We start from the raw sequence: 21,011 nt of genomic DNA on the forward strand, positions 1-21,011 counted from the left end.
TGTATTATTTACATCTATTAAGTGAAAGCCTTATTTTCTGTCTTATGTTGGAAATCTAACAATTAACTATTTTAAAATATGTATTAATTGATTTTTAGAGAGAGAGGAAGGGAGAGGAAAAGAGAAACATCCATTGGTTGCCTCCTGCATGCACCCTACTGGGGATCGAGCCCTCAACCTGGACATGTGTTTCAACAGGGGGTCGAACCTGCAACCTCTTGGTGCATGGAAAGGTACTCATCCAACTGAGCCACATCAGCCAGGGAAATTCACTATTAAATAGCATGTTGGTCAATGAAGAAGTCTCAAGGAAAATTTAAAAAATATTTTGAGCTAAATGGAAATGAAAATACAGCTTAAACTCTGTGGGATGTAGAACCATCTATGTATATAAAAGCCCAGCGACCGAATGGCAGAACCACCAGAACAACCAGTTGACCAGTCTCTATGATGTGCACTGACCACCAAGGGGCAGACTCTCAATGCAGGAGAGTGTCGCTCCCACAGCAGGCCGATCCTCGCTGGCCATGCCCCCACCAGTGAACGAATCTGTGCACCTGGCCTCTAGTGTCATTATAAATGAAGAAGAACTGAGTTACATATCATTATATTTATCTTTTGAGTCCAAAAGGCATCAAATGATGCTTATATCAATCTTGTTCTAATAAAATTCAATGCATTTTGTATTCAGCATATATGGAAGCAAATTGACCTCATACAAGTTTTCTGGGTTTTTATGTTTTGCTTCTATTTCTATTTATTTAAATTTTCTTGAGATAGAAACACAATACATCAAGTCACTTTCTCTTTGAAAATATGAATGCACAATAATTAGGGACCCAGAGAATTCTGAGAAGCATGGAAGTAGCCACGCAATATTGCGAGCTCACATCTGTAGCTAGTCTAAAAATGTCACACAAACTTAATTCTTCTTCAATGCAAATGGCATTATTTTTCTTAGCATTTCTATGTGGAAATAAATTGGTAACTCCATTTGTTTAAGCCCATTTATTACTTATTTTTATTATATACCTTTCAACTGGGCTACTGGAAAAATAATGCTCCTGTGCAGGCTGATACTACTCTAAATGTGTTTCTAACAGCCACAAACGTATTTCAGTATTGCCTATTGATCCTTCTCTTTTGTCTTAACATTCTCTCATATTTTTCTCACTGTTTATTTCAAATCTTGCCCAATCCTTTCCTCCAAACTCACCATCTCCACTAATCATCTCTTATTTCATAGAGAAAATAGATGATCCCACAAGGTAAATTCCTCGACTTCCTGCCACCAAAGTCACAACCTTAATAATCTACAATAATCTTAATTTCTTTTCTCCTACTCTGCACTATATACATTGACACTTATTTTCTTCCATACTGCTTTATTGTCTTCCATGTTTGTTCTTTCCTCATGTTTAAATAAGATCAAGTCTTTCACATTTTAAAACAATCTTCCAAAATTGTACATATGTATTGAAATATAAAAATATATGATTAGTATGATCATGTTTAGATTTCCAGCCCAGCATCTCCTCTATGCTCATATCTTTACATACCATTGATGTCTGAATACTTCCACAACAAAAGTGTTCAGATGGACTTCAAATTCAATATGTACATATGTGATTCTGACATCCCCTTTCCCTTACCATCTTGATTATGCACCTACTCCTCCTGAGTTTCTTTCTCTCTACTTAGGTCAACAGCCTTTAAGACCTTGCAATTCTACTGTTTAAATATTTCTCAACTCTATCAATGTTACTATATTTCTACTGGCACCTTTCTCATCAGGCCATCACTATTGTTTCACTAGATTAGTGCTACTGCCTTCTCTACCTTCTCCACTCTCTCAATTGTACCCACGAGTACGTGCATTCCTCACACTTCAAATAAACTGACGTCATTAAAATAAAATGTGCTCTTGTTAATCTCCCACATAAAATCTTCAATAAGTTCTCCAATGTCCTCAAATAAAATGCAAGCTCCTTTACTAACAATGCCTGCCCCTCTGGATATACTATCTATGTAAATCAAGAGCTTATATTTTATCATAATTTTTTCTCTCTCTGCATAACTTATCTTACTTCTTCAAAAAAGTCTGTTGTCACACTCATCTCAAAGTCTTTAGCTAGACATTTTCTTCTGGAATTCCCCTCCTTGGCAACTTTCCCAGATGAATCCATTTTATTGCCCAAGCTCATCCTTATTCCCTATTAAATGGCTCTGCTATATGTTTTTATAGTTCTCTAGATTATCTTTTTTTATAATAAATTGGTGATGCTACTTGCCTAATAATCTGTCTCCTTCATTGAGTTTTCAGTTCTTTATACTGATACTTACTTCCACTCAGTCATTGATGAATTCCTAGTACCTAGCATGTTGCCATGCACATCAATTAAAATAAAATAGATTTGTTTAAAGTATTCTTTATATCTTAGCAAGATTATTAATTTAAATCCAGAATTTATAATTGATATATTTCAAATGAACATGATCACACAAAACTTTTGGTTCTAAGAAACTTATAATTTAACTTTTTCTGTGTGCATACTAAGGTAATATATTACTTATGTGAATTAATATTTTATAGATTTATAACATCCACAACCGAATTTGCAAAGAGGTAATTTATAATAAATTTAATTTCTATATGATCTAAAATAGCCATTAAGATATTAGACTTTCCATAAATATTTGATATTAACAAATTAATTCCATATTATAATGGCATAAATATTTTATTTTAACAATATTTAATTGGTAGTCAAGGTATATTAGAAATGCTGTGATCTGAAGTATGATAAACCTGGATTTTAATTGCTAAGTGAAATTGGATAATAAAAGCTACCATTTATTGAATAACATATACATTTAAATAGTCTAATTCAATCTTCACTACTACCTTGTCAATTAAATACTTCTATATAAGTTTCTCTAAATTAATATATTAATATATTCTTACCTGTGGAAGAGTGGAGCAAATTAAAGCTCATGTGGCCTATGAACATAGAATGAATAAATAACATAACAAATCTAAAGCGCATATATTTCTGCTATACCATTTGCTTTCATCTCTGAATTTGAGTTTTTTTATAAGGTTTATAGTTTATTTGTTAATCAAATAGAGTAATGATTTGCACTGCGAAAAACCTCATGTGGTAGTTACTATATTTTAGTTGGGTCAGTATATTAAATCTGATTGCCTTCTTCCTGGGAGTAGTGATGTCTTCCCACAGAACTGATCCCCTGACCCCTCCTTTCACACGTGTGGTGAGTGATGAAAGAGAACATTACTGCCACACTACCTCTAGTTATCATCCTTCTATCACACCATTTTACACTTTCTGCCATGCTCCCATCATTCCTGCAGAAGGGTGGGGGTAAGGGGGAGAGATCAACCAAAGGACTTGTATGCATGCATATAAGCCTAACCAATGGACATGGACAACAGGGGGGTGAGGGCATGAGTGGGGGGTTAGGGGGACAATGGGGAGATAAGGACACATATGTGATACCTTAATCAATAAAGAAAAAAAAAACTCATTCTAAGTGTACTCATATGTACAACAGAATATTCTATGTGTCTGTTATGTATGTGAGAGCTTCCACCTCCTGGATTACCCATTAGAAGAACATGATTTGTCACCAAGAGGTATCTTAGGGCTTATATTTGTATAAAATATTACATGAATATTATATATTATATTTAAATCATTTAATTCTTATTTTATGTCTTTTAAAGTGTTTTTTTTTCCCTAAAACTAATCAGAGATGGATACTTATATCTGAAGAAAATCACATCTATCCATTAAAGATGTTGACTATTGCTGTGTTCCAGTTATGTTCAAGCTTGATATAAAATAATTAGAAGCTGGATGCACGAAATCCGTGCAAGAGTAGGCCTTCCTTCCCCTGGCTGCCGGCATCAGCTTTCCTCTAGTACCCGGGACCCGGGCTTCCCTCTGGCTGCCGGCATCAGCTTTCCTCTAGCACCCGGGACCCGGGCTTCCCTCTGGCTGCCGGCAGGCACCCGGGACCTGAGCTTTCCTCCAGCCACCAGCAGGCATCCAGGACCCGGGCTGCCCTCACAGCCCCAGCTTCGTCTGGAAGGTTGTCTGGAAGGATGTCCGGAAGGACTTCCAGTTTAATTAGCATATTATGCTTTTATTGTTTTATATATATATAGTAAGTTGCTGGTTCAATTACACAGTGACACCAAACCTTTTCAGCACCAGGTGATTATATAGGGAAGGGTGAGATACAACATAACAACCATAATTTTTCCTGGCCTGTTTCACAGAGAAGATGCCTATCTGCTAGTGACACAGTTTTTCTGAAAACAGCGAGAAATTTTTGCATCATTAAGTAATTTAGGAAAACACTCAATAACAATGAATGCTTTTCTGTTTGAAGGGTTATTTAAAACAGCAGAACCTCCTGTTTCTTAATCAATATCCAATTCTTGAGTTCACTTGCACTTTGGGAATAGTAAAGAAAACCAGAGCCAGTTCCCAGGAATCCCTGAACACAATCTCTGCTTAGAAATGTCCAGCAACATTGAAAGCCCATGTCGAGCAATCATTTATGACATTTTCATGATAGACTGTAAAATACAATTTCCTGTAATGACTAACAAATCAATTATGCTTCTGAGCCTGCTGGCTCTTCACTGCATGTTTATAAATGGAAAAACAACATGTAAATGGCAATTGGTGGAAGAATGGCGTGCACAACCCTCATCATATGTGGTGAATTGGACAGTAAGAGGAAACATTTGCATGGACGCCTATGGAGATTGCTAGTTTGAGTACATAACTACTAAAATGAGTACTTCAGGCAATCTAGCTGTCCCCCAGATTTGCCCTTTGAAAATTCAATTAGGAGACAACCTTGTAATTTCTTCTGAACCATCTCTTCACTCTCCAGAACTAAATTTGATGAATGTTTCTGAAGCATCCTTCATTGACTATCTGCAGAATACCACAGCTGAAGAGCTGCAAACTAAAAGGAATGCACACTGTTAACTCCCAGTGGCTGACTGTTGGGACACATTATTTGATTACAGTAATGGCAAGTGGTCCATCGCTTTGTCAACTGGGACTTCGACTAAATGTGACAGTGAAAGAGCAGTTCTGCCAGGAATATCTGAATTCAGAATATTGCTCTGGGCATGGTAAATGTCTTACTGAAATTTGGAGCAAGACATACAACTGTCATTGTGAGACTCCATTTTCTGGAAAATACTGCCAGGAAGTTGATGCATGTTCTTATAAACCCTGTAAAAATAATGGCAGTTGCATTAATAAAAGAGAAAAATGGAATGAGCAAGGATATGAATGTATCTGTCCCCCACCATTTTGAGGTAAGATGACTTTATAAATAACATAATTCTATTAAAATATGAAAATAAAGTGAATTCATAAACTGCTACTTACAAAAATACAAAAATTCTACATTCAAATATTGTCAAATTATGCAGTCTTGGAATTAGGATTTCAACAAATGGAGGGAGTATAACAGTTTAGCTCATTACACTCACTAAGATCGAAAGGACATGACCTACAAACATTCTACTGTTAATTTTTTAAAATATATTTTATTGATTTTTTACAGAGAAGAAGGGAGAGGGATAGAGAGCTAGAAACATCGATGAGACATCGATCAGCTGCCTCCTGCACGCCCCCTAGTGGGGATGTGCCTGCAACCAAGGTACATGCCCTTGACTGGAATCGAACCTGGGACCCTTGAGTCCGCAGGCCGATGCTCTATCCACTGAGCCAAACCGGTTCGGCTAATTTTGTTTTATATGTGGGAACATTTTGGCACACATTTATATTTATATTTCATTGTGTTGGAAGTTGTTTGGAGGTGAAGGAAGGAAGGAGACTTCTGAGGCAGGGATGTCAGAGTTTACAAGGAATTTGAAAGGCATCATTGATCATGGAAAAAACTGCTTAAAATTAAATTAAGAATTAAAATAGAATTGGGGGTATTTTGTCAAATTGTGTATAACTGTTTTGTAGTAACATTTGTCCACTTGCCATGCCCTGAAATACTCTAGGCACATTCTTCTGTGAAGGGTTTTATGAGATGATTAACTACATTGAAAAATACTGTATGCAAGGTTACGGTATATGATATAGTAAGACCATGATAGTTTATGTAAGTGGGATTTGACAAACTTGATATAACAACAAAGGCAAGAAAGCAATAGGATTTAGAATTTTGTGTGTAGCTTTTGAGAATCCAAACTTTCTTATATGTGGGATCTAAAACAAAATAAGCAAACAAAGTTGAAATAGACTCATGAATACAGTGAAAAAACTGAGGGTTGCCAGATCAGAGGGGGCTAGAGAGCTGATTAAAAAAATGTAAGGGATTTTAGAAGTACAATTTGGCAGTAACAGAATAATCATGGGGATGTAAAGAACAGTATAGGCAATATAGTAAATAATATAATCATAACTATGTATGGAGCCAAGTGAGTACTAGAATTATTGGGGAAATTATTTTGTAACTTATATAATTTTCTAACTAGTATGCTGTACACCTAACACTACTATAAAGTGATACTGAATGTCAATTGATACAGAATTTAAAAAAGATGAAACCTTAAAAAAAAGGAATTCCAATTATCTTCAAATAAATCTTTTCCGGTCTTTTTTCCTTCAAGTCTTTTGTTTCCTTGAGGTATGTTATGAGATGAAAGATGTTTTACAATCTCTTACCATATGCTACATACATATAGCAACCATGTAATTGCCTTCAAATAATAGCATTTTTGAGCAAAAGAGGTAGCTAAAAGCAGTTATGTTATTGCTGAGAGGATGAGACCTTGGTTCTTGTCTCTTTGAAGGAAAGATTTCAGTCAAAACAAAATCCAGCAAAGGAAGCAATGACTTATTGGCTGCAGTAAAAGCACACGCAGGACAGTGCACCAAGGAAGAGCTTAGCATGGAAGGAGCAACAGGAGAGCCTAGGCCGGGCTGCTTTAGCTCCCTGAGAAGTCAGAGTGAAAGGGGACCTAGGAGACGGGTGCGGGGGTTTAGTGTAGGACACGCTGTCACTGCCCACCACTCCCCTGAGGCAAGTCTCCTGAGGTTCCTTAGAATAACAGGGAAAGGGAATGGTGCAGGTGTGCTTCTGAGAGAGGGCACATACGGCATCTTTTGTGTTGAGGCTATTTATTTCTCTCTTCCAGGCCGGAATCTTAGGGGAGTTCTCCTGGAAGGTCTCAATAGACTATTCATAGGCTTTGCCGGTGTGCTCTTTTAGGGTCGTGGTCTCCCCTGATTGGTGGGCTTGAGGGTAGGTGGTCCTTAGTCAAGGCAGCTGGTTCTGAGGTCAGCAATGGCATTGCTTCTGGGACTGGGGCTGACATACAATTGAGGCCTAGATGTTATCACTAGGGAGGAAAAGTCAGGGGGTCTAAACCACATGAGCAGCCATATGCTAAGGGTGGGAAGGTCACCCTGGGGGCGAGGCCCTTGTTGCCCTAGCTTTGCCCCTTGTTAGGCACCTGGGGCTTTCCGCCGGGCGACATTCTGTACCTGCTGTAAATTGTTCTTCCAGTTTGTTCAGCTGTCTCTCAGTTTCCCTGTTCTACTAGTCTTAGCTTACTAACTTTTCTCGGTTATAATTGCATAATATTTGAAACAGTTACTTATTGATTGGCAATTTCATTTCATTAAATAAGCAGACATCGGAAATAGTTCATACAAAATTATTTTAAATAAAATTATTTCCAAAGCAAATGATTCCAACTTGATATCTGTAAATCAAAGGGAAAATTTTGAACATATTTTATTTTGATTATCTGAACATTACAAAATAATTTCAGCAGAAACTATGTTTAGTCATATTTATCTCTAATACTATTTTTTTTTTCTGAAGATTGAGTATGTTTTTCATATGGTTTTATTATCTTAATTTTTCATAAAATCATCTATACCTTGTTCAAAGTTGCGTTTATTATTGATAGCTTTAAGTTTATTGCTTTCAACTTTTTTCTAATTATGCCATTATTAATTGAAAAAAGTGTCACTGTACACATATTGAGGTTTCTGTTCATCTCTTGGGAAAATCTGCTAAATGGAAAGTATCCTCAATTCTATTTTTTGTATGAAATACATAGATCAAATATTTACATCAGATCCATATTTTTATTCTATTCAGAATTATTTGACACACATTTTCAAAAATAATCCTCACAAAACAAATGATCTCTAAATATATAATCCCTTTGAGTGTTGGCCAAACTTAGGTGCTGCAGAGTTATAGATCTTTTCTATTTAATTCCATTTTGTTCTAGCACATCAATCTGTCCATGAAATATAGGTGCTCCCTTCAAATAGTGTTTCCACATGTCCAGCTATTGCAAAGCACGGTTATAGTGTTTATAATGTTGTACACTTTTGAGCTTATCAAATTTGTTAAGTGTCTTCATTGCGTTGTGCAGGGATAAACTTTAATGCTTTTTTAAAAAAATAAGTACACCTCACTAACACTTTCAAAAACTGATTTTTTGTGTTTAATGTTATTTTTTAATTAAATGCTCATAACTGATTTTAAACAAGATATAACCAACATTTAAAGGCTTCTTCCACTAACATGTCAAAACATCCCTAAAATACTTTGGTTTATTTTCAGTCATTCCTCAGAAGTTTAAACATCACTAAAATCTAAATGTGGACAACAGTGAGAGAAAACACATTCTTATGTGTAACTTTTTTTTCAATATCAGTTTGTCACAAAAAATTAGTGTGTTGTAAATATTTAAAGTTATTTGTGAAATTTTCAGCTAGAGATTCTAATCCAGTTGTCTGAATATCCCAACTATTTTGGATTTACAATATGAATTATGTGTGTATGACAATAAATTACAAGTACATTTTCCCATCCTTTTCCAAGCATAATTAAAACAATATATATTAGGATATACTTAATAAAATATATAATTTTAAAACAACAATAACTTTATCTTTAAACATTCTTACTAAATTTTCAATAGCATTTCTAATATTGTCGTATATCTTGTCTTCAACAGAATACACTTTTGTAAAGCTTTATTTTTTTCCCAATGAATTGGATGGAAAAATCAAACCACTATTGAAATTAATTGATTATCTATTTGAAGCCTCTTATTTTGCTAGTAGTGTGGCATATTATAACTGAATGTGAAATTATTCTAGCTATGGAGCCAATACATTTACTAGTATAAGTCACTAGTACACTGTGGTGAATCATGAATAAGCAACATAGTTTAGGGACAAACTATGTATTCATTATCAAATTTATAGGAAAACATAAATATGAAATATTTTTATTAAACTGTAAATTGTTTCTCTTGATCTTATAATATATTAAATATCTATTATGAAGTAAAAAGTTGGGAGAGGACTGTGGGGGAGATATAACCCAAATAACTCATATCTGGGACACAGACAATAGTGTGGTGAAAGCCTGGGAGGGAGGGTCCAGTGGAAGGGGTCAAGGACATGGGGAAAGAGGACATCTGTAATATTATAACAATAAAGGTAAATTAAATTAAAAAAGAAAGATCCAGTAAATAGAAATAAAGTAAATCCAATAAATGGAACATTATTAAAAAAATAAAGAAACATCAGCATATAATAAAATATGTAAATAGTTGTATATTCATACCAGGGGCTTGCATACTATTCTTCTTTAAAGGGTTAGATAGTAAATATTTTAGACTTTCTGAACTTTATGGTTTCGACTGCAATAACACAGCTCTGCTATGATAGGGTGAAAACAACCATCCGATATAATAAAAGCATAATATGCAAATTGACTGAACAGCAGAATGACTGGTCGGTGGGGGGTAGGGCTGGCCAAGGCTCATGCCAGTGGGGCAAAGAGAGGAGACAGTGATTAAGGGACGGCAGCGACCAGTGGCGGCAGAGGGTCAATCGGGGGCACTGCCGGCCGCTCCCTGGCTGGTGCCACCCCCTGATTGGCCCACCCAGTCGCCTCCCATTGAGGGAGGCCAAACTGTGGCTTAGGCCCACTCCCTGGAGTGGGCCTAAGGCCTTAGTCAGACATCACCTGAGGGCTTCCGGACTGTGAGAGGGTTCAGGCCGGGCTGAGGAACCCCTCTGAGTGAACAAATTTTCATGCACCATGCCTCTAGTCCTATATTATAAAAGCCTAATATGCAAACTGTCCCCTGGACTGGGAGTTCCCCTGGGATTTCCACTGCTCAACCAGTCGCTATGACCCACACTAACCACCAGGGGACAGATGCTCCGACTGGTAGGTTGGCTTGCTGAGGGTGCTGGTGGGCTGGCCTGGAAAGTAAGGTGTGAGGAAGCTCCCAGGGTTTCTCCTGAGCCCCTGGCGGAGGCAGGCGGGGGCAGGAGCCAGGAGGGACCGTGTGGCACAGGAGGCTGCTACCTGTGATTCAAGAGCCAATGGACTGCACAGCCCTCCACATCCTATGGCATTCTTAGTGCACAATTTATAATCTTCAGAGCTGCTGCTTTTTTAAATATATATTTTTATTGATTTTTTATAGAGAGGAAGGGAGAGAGATAGAGAGCTAGAAACATTGATGAGACATCGATCAGCTGCCTCCTGCACAACCCCTACTGGGGATGTGCCCACAACCAAGGTACATGCCCTTGACCAGAATCGAACCTGGGACCCTTGAGTCCGCAAGCCGACGCTCTATCCACTGAGCCAAACCGGTTAGGGCAGAGCTGCTGCTTTTTAAGTTTCAGTAACTTCTCCAGAATAGTGGGTAGCACCGTTAGAGGGGGATGGGCCAGGCTCACCTGCCCAAGGCCAACGGGCGGCCTCGAGCTCTCAGGGACACAGCAGAGAGGAGGACTGGTCTAAGTCAGAGAAACCAAGTCCAAAACTTGGAAGGAAGCAGAAGCAGCAAGGGGCAGGGGGCGACAGTTGTGCAGGGGCCTAGAAAAGCTTCTGGGTGGGGGCAGCCGAGGAGCCCAGTGCCTTTCCCATGGGACAGGCTCCATGTCCCTCCCTCCTCCTCCCTGAGACCCATCACCCCAGCTCGCCTCCAAGGCCCCACCTGGGCTCGCTCTGCACAGCTGCATGGCCCTGCAAAGCCCTGCCTGCACTGTCTCACCCACACCGCCTCACCCCGCAAGCCTTTGGGGGGTTCTGCCCCCAGAGGAGAAAGGGGGAGGCTGCAGACAGGAGGTTGCAGGAGGAGGGGGCAGAGCAGGGCCCACCAAATTAGGAGGAGGGGAGGGAGGGAGAGACCCCACAGGACTGGGGACAGAGATAGGCAGGAAAGGAGGGCCATGCAGAAGCGCCGCCTTTGGTTGAAGTAGAAATCCTGACCCCATTTTACAGACCCAGCAGAGTGTGTGTGTGTGTGTGTGTGTGTGTGTGTGTGTGCGCGCGCGCGCGCGCGCGCGCACGCGCGCGCGTCGGGGGAAGGTGGGTGAAAACAAACAGACGGTGTGAGGGGACTGGATGGATGGAGAGCAGGGACACTTGATGGCCTATTTTTATTTTTGTTAATATATTTTTATTGATTTCAGAGAGGAAGGCAGAGGGAGAGAGATAGAAACATCAATGATGAGAGAGAATTGATCTGCTGCCTCCCACATGCCCCCTACTTGGGACTGAGCCTGCAACCCAGGAATGTGCCTTGACCAGAATCAAACCTAGGACCCTTCAATCTGCAGGCTATGGCTCTATCCACTGAGCAAAACCATCTAGGGTGACCCATGGCCTATTTAAAACAGCTTCAGTAGGCTGAGCTGATAACGAGGGTGTCTCTCCTTATGTTGGGGTAATCAGAACTGCAGCAAAGTAAAGACACACCCATGGAGCCTGCAAAGGGTTTCCATGCACATGATGCAATTTGCTTTGTGTGGCAGCTGAAGAGGGTAAGCAGAGCCTTGGAAGGACATAAGGTCTCCAAGACCAGGGGCTGGAGGGAAAGGGCATGCCGAGCATTCTGCGCCATGAGTTACAATCTATCTTCTTCTACACTAATAAAAGAGAAACATGGTAATTAGCGTATGACCGCTACCCTTTTCATTGGCTAATCAGTGAATATATGCAAATTAACTGTCAGCCAAGATGGCGGCCGGCAGCCAGGCAGCTGGAAGCGAACATGAGGCTTGCTTGCTGCAGTGAAGGAGGACTCCAATGTTCCCTGCCTGCGCTGCGGGCCTCTGAGCTACAACTCTAAGCAACTATGTACTATGTTGCAAACATAGAAGATAAACAAAACCCCAGAAACCGGCTTTCAGTCAGCCGGGCTTTAGCAACATTGTATCGATGTTTTCAGAGGCGAGGCCTCAGAGCTAAAGCTGGCCCAGAAAAAAAAAAAAAAACAAACAAAACAAGGAGCGGTTGGAAGCTTCAGTCACTTGCTTCCGGAAAACAGCCCTCAGCCCCTCACCCAGACTGGCCAGGCACCCCAGTGGGGACCCCCACCCTGATCCAGGACACCCTTTAGGGCAAACCAGCCGGCCCTCACCCATGCACCAGGCCTCTATCCTATATAGTAAAAGGGTAATATGCCTCCCGTCACCGGGATCAGCGGAGCAGAGAGGCTCTCGGCACCGGGATCAGCGTGACAGGGGGCAGCACCCAAATCCCCTGATCGCCCTGAGGCTCTGTGTGTGACAGGGGGCGGGGCCACAACCTCCCTATCTGCCCTGCTCTGTGCCTGATAGTGGGGAGCTCTCCAATCCCCTGATTGCCCTGCGGCTCTGTGTTTGACAGGGTGCAGTGCCCCAACCCCCTGATCCGCCCTGCTCTGTGTGTGACAGGGGGCGGTGCCCCATCTCCCCTATCGGCCCTACTCTGTGAGTGAAAGCGGGGAGCTCCTCAACCCCCTGATCGGCCCTGCTCTGTGCGTGACAGGGGGTGGCGCTGCAACCTCCCCATCGACCCTGCCTTGAGTGTGACAGGGGGCGGTGCCCCAACCCCCCAATCAGCCCTACCCTGAGCATGACTGAGGGTGGCATCGCAACCTCCCGATCTGCCCTGCTCTGTGCATGATGGGGCGGTGCCCCAACTCCCCAATCGGCCCTGCTCTGAGCCTGACCAGGGGCTGCACCTAGGGATTGGGCCTGCCCTCTGCCACCCGGAAGCAGGCCTAAGCCAGCAGAGCCAGCAGGTCGTTATCTCCCAAGAGGTCCCAGACTGCGAGAGGGCACAGGCCGGGCTGGGGGACCCCCCTCTCCCCTCCCCCCCCGAGTGCACAAATTTTTGTGCACCGGGCCCCTAGTATATATATAAAAGCCTAACATGCTAAGAGTCCAACTGAGCGGTTGACCTACCAGTTGCTATGACATGCACAGATGCTCTGTCTGGTAGGTTAGCTTGCTTCTGAGGTCTGGCCTATTGGGACTGTGTAAGACATCCCAGAGCCCTCCTGTGGTCCCTCCTTAGGTCCCTCCCTGGCCATCAGCCCTGATTGGGACTGGGCGAGATGGCTCTGATTGGCCCCCATTTCTGGCCCAGTGGAGGGACCCCACCCATGCATGAATTCATGCACCAGGCCTCTAGTAGATAATATGTAAATGAATTAATTTATCTATGATCCAATAAAACTTTATTTACATAAATAAATGGAAGGTTTTATTTGGCTCACAGTTATAGTTTACCAACTCCTGATTCATACCATACAATAAATGACCAAATCTCTATAGCAAGAACATATAGATGACTCTATAAATTCTATGACCAGCCTGCTTGGCCTCAATTTTTCTTTCATGTAAAACAGAGACATAACTCATTTTCTGTGGTTCCCACTCATCCACCTTACTTGCAAATAGGCAGCTTTTCACTCTCAGGAGTCAGCTATTTGTGATTACTTTGGTCTTCAAAATCCCATAACCTGTCCTTAAATGAGAGATATACAGTACTTTGAATCTGGACAGGATTGAGAAAACAGAGGTGGATTATCACTGGTTAACTTGCTACCTTATCCTCATGTTAAATTAACTCACTGCTTATGTTTCTCCTACTCTCCTAGAAAAAAATTTTAAGTACAAAGTGGAGATCACTTAAACACATCCCTGTTTATTAGAATGCAACTATGAATAAGAATACCTGGTTAGAAAATCCAAGACAGTGAGAATCTGATAATGGGGCAGGACTGATATTTTAGCAATATTCTCTTTTACCCTTCATAAGCATAAAGTGGTGCTATCAGGTGAAAACTAGAATGATGACCTATTAATAACTATAATACCTTGGAATTTTTTTTTGGTACCAATTGTATAATTCTGTGATGTAAAGCCTTAATAAAGAATGTACACTTGTCAAATTTTAAAAACTTATAAGTATGTATGTATACATGTGTCCAACTACCTATCTATGTATTTATCCATCTACCCATCTATTTAGTCAGCTTATATATAATTATTTATTTACTTATTATTTTTTGTTTAAACATTTTTATTGATTTCAAAGAGGAAGGGATAGAGAGGAAGAGATAGAAACATCAATAATGAGAGAGAATCATTGATCTGCTGCCACTGTACCCCTGCTCTGGGACCAAGCCCTCAACCGTGGCATGTGTCCTGACCAGGAATTGAACTTTGATGTCCTGTATCATAGGTTGACACTCAACCACTGAATCACACTGGCTGGGCAGCTTATACATATTTAAAATTAGTTTCTTCAAAAACCTTCAAGAACTAATGCATATATAATCATTTTAGCCTCTGTTAGGATCTGTACATATTAATATATATTATACTAGAGGACAGGTGCACAGATTCATGCACTGGTGAAATCCCTTGGCCTGGCCTGCACCCTCTCACAATCCAGGACCCCTTGGGGGATGTCGGACTGCCAGTTTCAGACCGATCCCTGCAGGCCAGGCCGAGGGACCCCACCAGTGCACAAATCCATGCACTGGGCCCCTAGTATGCATATAAGATCTTTGGTTAATCTCTTCCCGCCCTCCCCTTCCCCCCTTTCCTCTGAGATTCATCAGTCTGTTCCATGCTTCTATGCCTGTGCATTGAGCATCTGCCTCCTGGTGGTCAGTGTGCATCATTGCTACTGGTTGAACTGTAAAATGGTTAGTCACTTAGGCTTTTATATATATAGATAGATGATATATGAAACATGATTCATAAATAAGTTGAGATAATATTTTAAAAAGTCATATTAAAAATATAAAAATGTTATATTTCTAGTGCTTTCTCGGAGATTACATAAATTAGCCTTTATTCAAATTTACTTCACTATTGAGTTTCACTTAAAACTGAGAAATTTGGAACTTACTGTCTTGAAGTTATAGCTATTATGCTAGAAACAGTTTAATGATATATTGCAAATTTATATCAAGACTGCAAAGAATTAAAGGTGTAGATATAACAATTTAATTTGGAAGCTATCGAGCCTTTAGAAGAAAAACCTATTCCTGATTTTTAAGACACCTCAATATTAAGGAGTATAAATAGGAACAATTAACCATGAGGTCAATCTCAGTCATAATAAAAGTAAAATTAAGAATTAAAGTCTAATCTAACACTGTAATTGCAAATTTGAAAACATTATGTAAATTTTATGTATCCATTATAAAGTGATTTACTCTAATTCTATAATTTCATAAGGTTTATTGCAAAAATATTAATGTATTTTTCAGTAATTCATTGAATCATTAACATCCTCATTCTATATATGATTAGTTTCTGACTTTTTATCAAACTTTTTAAAATATCAGGTTGTTATAAGACTGATTGTCAAAAAATAAACTCCTCAGTCTTAGTTTAGGACTGACAGCTACAAAAAGCAATTTCAGCCCTGATTGGTTTGGCTCAGTGGATAGAGTGTCGGCCTGCAGACTGAAGGGTCCCAGGTTCGATTCCGGTCAAGGGCATGTACCCTGGTTGTGGGCACATCCCATGTAGGGGGTGTGCAGGAGGCAGCTGATCGATGTTTCTCTCTCATCAGTGTTTCTAACTCTCTATTCCTCTCTCTTCTTCTCTGTAAAAAAATCAATAAAATATATATATATTTTTTAAAAAGCAATTTCAGTTTCAAGATTCAAGAAGGTTAATTTGCAAGACATGGTGGGATCTCTATACCCAAGATAATTTATAGACCACAGCATGGCATTGAGAAATAATTATATTTCAGGATGTGATAACCTCAGATACCATGGGACAGGTAACAAGTGGTTCAATCTGACTAGTGAAGAATATTGTAAGGCATTTCATTAGCAGATAAATCAGAGGGTAGGCAGAATATTTTTTAATTTAAAGTTGATTTCTCCAATTTGCAACCTCTAGCAGCGGGTAGAATTTAAGGAGAATAGTATTTTGTCCATGGAAAGAAATGCTAGCAGGAGCTAAATCAGATATAACTTTTTTCATTTTTAATAATTGAACTTTAATCCTATTTTGAAATTCAATCCTGATAGAGGTTGGAAAACTAATCTCAGTCAATTCAACTCTAGCTCTAACCCCCTGCCATTTAGAAAATTGAACTATTCCTTGTTCTCATAAGTGTAATTTGTTAAGTAGTGTGGATAGTTAATCGCATTACATGAGCCAATAGGCACACTACACGTAAAATCAACGTTAAAGCTTAGCATTTATAAAATTTGTTCTTAAAATTATGACAGCCCTAGCCCATTTTGCTCAGTGGTTAGAGTGGTGGCCTATGGACTAAAGGGTTATGGGTTCAATTTCAATCAAGGCTACCTTGGTTGCAGGTTCGGTTTTACACTCGGGGCATTTGGAAGGCAACTTATTGATGTGTCTCTCTCACATCAATGTTTCTTTCTCTGTGTGTCTCTCTCTCCCTCCCATTTTCTCTAAAAACTCAATGGAAAAAAATATTGTTGGGTGAGGAGTAAATAAAAAATTATGGCAAATAGTTAAACAACTTAACCTAATATATTTAGTGATGTACATCGTCTAGGAAGGAATTTATGTATTTTACTCTGGATTGTTATTATTTTTACATTGTCAAGCCTCGTTTGGTCACTATGATCGTTATCAGCATTGGTGGTGGTCTTTAGTTCTATGCTCAGCATGATGTACAGTAATATAACACTAAGATGTAACCTAAACAGGGACTTGCAGGTGGATACATATAATGTAAAGCATCAAATATGCATAATTAGGCATTAATATTAATTTATTCACTTTATATATTATGGTAATTATTTTAAGATTAAACAACTATAAATGAGGCAGCTTCACTAAGTAGAGCACTGTGAAAATGTTGGACATTTAAGGAGAGACAATTGACTAGCTATAACAAATATATAATGTCTTGCCCAAATAATTTCACCTAGTATGACCAACTTAATTTTCTAAATATTCCTTTGTAAATATTACTTTCTCAAAACACTCCAAATACTTCCCATTTTCTAATGTTACATAGTAGAAAGATGAACATGAGAGTTATGTGCGTTTGGTTAATAGATTCTGCAATAGTCATAGACAAATTTTAGTCATCTAATCTTCATTTACATCACCTATATTATGAAGGAAATAAGGCACAACTTCCCCTCTTGCTCTGCGGAATGAATAAGATAATAAATACAGCAGGAGTGTGGTTAATATAGCATTGCAGTAAAGTTAAGCAGACTTGTGTCCCAAGACCATGTCTACAACTCCTGGCTCTATGGCCTTTAGGATATTATTTAAGCTCTCTATATTTTAATTTCCTGATTTGTAAAATTTTGAGAATTATCAATACTCATCTCATGGATTTTTATGAGGATTAAATGAAACAATCCATGCTAAGTACTTGGTAAAAATGGCAGATACACAGTAAGCATTCAGTTATTTTAGCTGTTGTTACCTTTTCTTGTCTGAAGAAACAACCCTTCTTCATCTGATGTTTATTTCTTCTGTTTAACAAACAGAGTCAAGTCCAATCTCCTTATTTTTTTTTAGCATTCGTGTATTTATACAATGGTCTTCTACTTACTTTTATGAAGTTATTTTTTAATATTTCTCTAAACAATTAATTCTAGTGATTTTGTTATGAACACATTCACACTTTCTGTTGCTGCTCATCATTATTTCCTTCTCTAGAATGAAGTCTTCCTATCTTTCCCTTCTCCAAAATTCACTTCCTTTACTCTGCCTGCTGATATACAGTGTTCTTGACAGCAAGGCCTATTATCTAGTCAAACTTATAGCTCCATTTTGTAGCAAATATAAGGTAATGAATAAATGTTTTATAATCAAGAAAATCAGATAGGGGCTGTTCTTAATCTTAAAGGAATTTCAAATTATTGTGATTCTCTTTTGACAGATGTATTCTGGAATAGGTATAAAGCAATCTTTTTTCAATTTAGGAGTCACACGTTTATATTTGAATTTTGTACACTCTTTTTGCCATATATAGAAAGAAAAGAATCAAAGTTTCAGTTATGTGATTTATTGGGACACTGGAAGTAATATTGAAAGAAACACACCACCTTTTAAAAGTGAAAGATATGGTTTTTGGAACAAATGATCATGTGAATAATATGAATATCCACTTAACTTTGACTCAGAATGTGTTAAATTTTCATAACAGTTATGAAAATTGCATGATTGCTTTGCTTTTAAAGTGAAAAACATGTAATAGCTACTTTTAGTCCTGTGATATTGAATGCAGTCTTCCTTTGTAGAATTCTGAATTGGCTATCATTTGCTACAAAAATTCTATACATTGCAATGATACTGTCTATACAATTGTAATAATTTTCTACTTCTGCCTCAGCAGTTTCAGTGACTTAAAAATCATTTGATGTCTGCCTGAAAATGATTGGTGTGTTGTTTTCTATATTAAGTAATCTCTGCTGGTGCAGTGTAAGTCTTTTAGTGAGTCCTAGAAATCTGTTAAAGTCTGCATGTTTTCATGCTTTGTTCAAGTGAACAGGTGTGACAATTTATAGAATTCAAGGCAGACAGTCTAATTACTTCATCTTGGGACTTTGAAATATGTTTTATGGGGAAAAGTCATGAACATGTTTTTTAAGATCAGGAACATTTTGGAACATATAGCTTCAAATTTTAATTAGAGAAAAAAAATTACCTATAGGTAATATTTTAAATTCTATTTTGTCTTTGATAGTCAATGACTTTATGGTTTCATGTGTTGGCTATCAAATCCCAACGCAAGAATTACTCAAGTATCATTACAAACATCTCTTTCAATAGATATGATCATACCTGATTTCCTTAATATGCTAATTTGAATACAATGATAAAAAATTGCAGGCTTATGTTAACATCTCTATCGACTTCATGTTGTATAGTTTCAAATCAGTTTTAGAAAAGGCCATTTTGTAATCTTACTTCAAATTCTTCGACTTTCTTAATTCCAAGGAATAGTGCCATCCTTTCATTGTAGCAACTCACACCCACAAAGATGCCAAGAATCTTATCATTATCCTGAAATACTGTTATCCCTTTAATTTCTCACGTTCTGAATCATTCTACATTGCATTTTTTGAGCCAAGTTTAAAAAGAGAAACATTCTCCTGAAGAGAAAATTTGTTTTCATAGGAAAATCATATATATATATATATATATTTATTAAAGGACTTAGATATGATCCTATATCTGCTGTTTATTACTCTTGACCAAGACTCTTTATTAACTTTTCTGAAGCTAAGGTTTTTTTTTCATATGCAGTAGTTGAGAAAAAATAAAAGCAATGTTATATTGAAGTGTAAGTTAGAATTTTGTATGTAAAATACAAATACTGTTCCTAGCATCTAGAAGGCACTATTTTATTGTCAGTTTCCTCTTGCAAAATGTTTTTGTTCTTCCATAACTAATTAAAAAACAGGTGTCACACTTCCATTACGTGCTATCATGCATATAGTTATGTTTGCATTATGCAGAACATGTGTTTTCTCTGCCTCCTTTCAAGGTTACTGAGCACTGTTGGAGGAAATCCCAACGTTTTGTATGGCTTTACCAATCCATCTGTGGTCTTCAGACTCAACAGTACTCTCAATACGAATCTGCCTTCTCTTTTAGGTGCTTACACAGGAATCTCTCTGATTGCTACTGCTTTTCTGAAACCTCATTTTTTTTTTTTTTGGTTTGTTTGTTTAACCTGTCTTTCCTAAAGCATTACTCACCCCATATCCATGCAGCAGATAATTTTTATCTTCTGCACAGAAAGTACACATCCAGCATGATATTAATCAACTTTTATTATTTATTTTAAGTACATAATTCCTCACCTCCTTTCTTTTAGTTTTATTTATATTTATGTTTCTATATAGGATAATAACATTCTGATCTGAATTATTCTCCTCACCCATAGTCTAATATAATATTTGCATTTAGCCAAGTTTTATTTATTATTTGATATGTATTTTAATTTCTAAGATAATTGAATTTCAGTCAATTATCTTGCTTATTGTAGGTAAACTACTGATGAGAAGAAATTGTTTTGTTTAATAAGCCCTTGCCACTATTTATCCAAAAATAGTCTAGGGCCCATAGGAGTTTGGACCCAAGGAAATTTATTTTGATTGATAGGCATACAAGAGAAGAAATACCAGATAAAAGCAGAATACTAAGAAAGTATAAAGCTTAGGAGAGAAATACTGTTATAAAGGACAGCATATATAAGAGTCAATCTTGGAATTATGTAGGCAAAAAATAATAAATTTTAAGTGAAAAAATGGCTAAAATCAATCAGTTAATGAAATAGAATGACTTCTCTGTAGGGCAGTAAAATGAATTCTGTAGTGTTTGACTTTCTCTCTTCTGGACTGTGTCCCTTCTGTAGGTCTTACCTATAACTGAAATCACATGCTTATATAAATAAGATAATTCATATTTCATTTATGTGTTATATAATGAGTGTTATACTCTGGTGAATTTCAAATAATTTGTGAAAGACTTATCAAAGAAGTGTTCTTCAAAATATTCAAGGTATATTATTTGAAAGCTTATTAAAATTTACAAGCATTTGTACTAATTTTTTTTAAATTCAAAATAAGTTCCACAAACTTTCCTATCAAAATATATGTTTCTGAAATTTTAATGATAGAACTTGTTCATCTT

At 38.0% G+C, this 21,011-nt stretch overlaps 1 protein-coding gene across 1 annotated transcript in view; it reads left to right on the forward strand.

The window, feature by feature from the left end:
• Positions 1-4,628: 4,628 nt before the first annotated feature.
• Positions 4,629-21,011, forward strand: part of EYS (eyes shut homolog) — a 1,239,289-nt gene continuing 1,222,906 nt past the window's right edge. Inside the window, 2 exon segments of the mRNA XM_070419099.1 lie at positions 4,629-4,996; positions 4,998-5,365. Of these exon segments, the coding sequence (XP_070275200.1) occupies positions 4,629-4,996; positions 4,998-5,365 (736 nt within the window).

This window comes from Myotis yumanensis, unplaced genomic scaffold (genome assembly GCF_028538775.1).
Source record: "Myotis yumanensis isolate MYYU_CA2020_CCGP unplaced genomic scaffold, mMyoYum1.0.hap1 SCAF_6, whole genome shotgun sequence".
Lineage (NCBI taxonomy): Eukaryota > Metazoa > Chordata > Mammalia > Chiroptera > Vespertilionidae > Myotis > Myotis yumanensis.